Source organism: Acanthisitta chloris, unplaced genomic scaffold (genome assembly GCF_000695815.1).
Source record: "Acanthisitta chloris isolate BGI_N310 unplaced genomic scaffold, ASM69581v1 scaffold34786, whole genome shotgun sequence".
Classification (NCBI taxonomy): Eukaryota; Metazoa; Chordata; class Aves; order Passeriformes; family Acanthisittidae; genus Acanthisitta; species Acanthisitta chloris.
Genome location: NW_008677178.1, coordinates 1 through 411, shown reverse-complemented (window position 1 = coordinate 411; position 411 = coordinate 1). Strand labels below are relative to the sequence as shown.

Sequence of the window (411 nt, the reverse complement as noted above, 5' to 3'; positions counted from 1 at the left end):
TCCCTCTGCAGCTTCCCTGGAGCCCCTTCAGCTCCTGGAAGGTGCTCTGAGATCTCCACACAACCTTCTCTTCTCCAGGCTGAACAGCCCCAACTCAGCCTGTCCTCACTCGAGAGATGCTCCAACCCCCTCGGGCTGTCAATATCAACGCCCAGTCCTGCCTCCCTTAGCGTTCAAGCCCTGCCTGACTGGGGATGGCACAGCGCTCCAACACCCCCAGGCGAACCACCCCCTGAGCATCCTGACATCAGCCGGGAGCGCGCAGCGCCCTGCGGACCTGCTCCCACCTCCTCGCCGATTCCGCGGAATTCCCACATCCCTCGCAGAATTCCCACGCCCCCCGCGGAATTCCCACGCCTCCCCCGCGCCCTCTCACTTTGCTCAGCGCCGCTTTCCTGTCCTCGCGCGGTT

The 411-nt window shown here is 64.2% G+C and overlaps 1 protein-coding gene across 1 annotated transcript in view; it reads right to left on the bottom strand.

The window, feature by feature from the left end:
- Positions 1-406, bottom strand: part of UPF3A (UPF3 regulator of nonsense transcripts homolog A (yeast)) — a gene marked incomplete at its 5' end in the record, with an annotated part of 17,622 nt that extends 17,216 nt beyond the window's left edge. Inside the window, one exon of the mRNA XM_009076399.1 lies at positions 377-406. Within this exon, the coding sequence (XP_009074647.1) occupies positions 377-406 (30 nt within the window). The remainder of the gene's footprint in view (positions 1-376) is intronic.
- Positions 407-411: the final 5 nt, after the last annotated feature.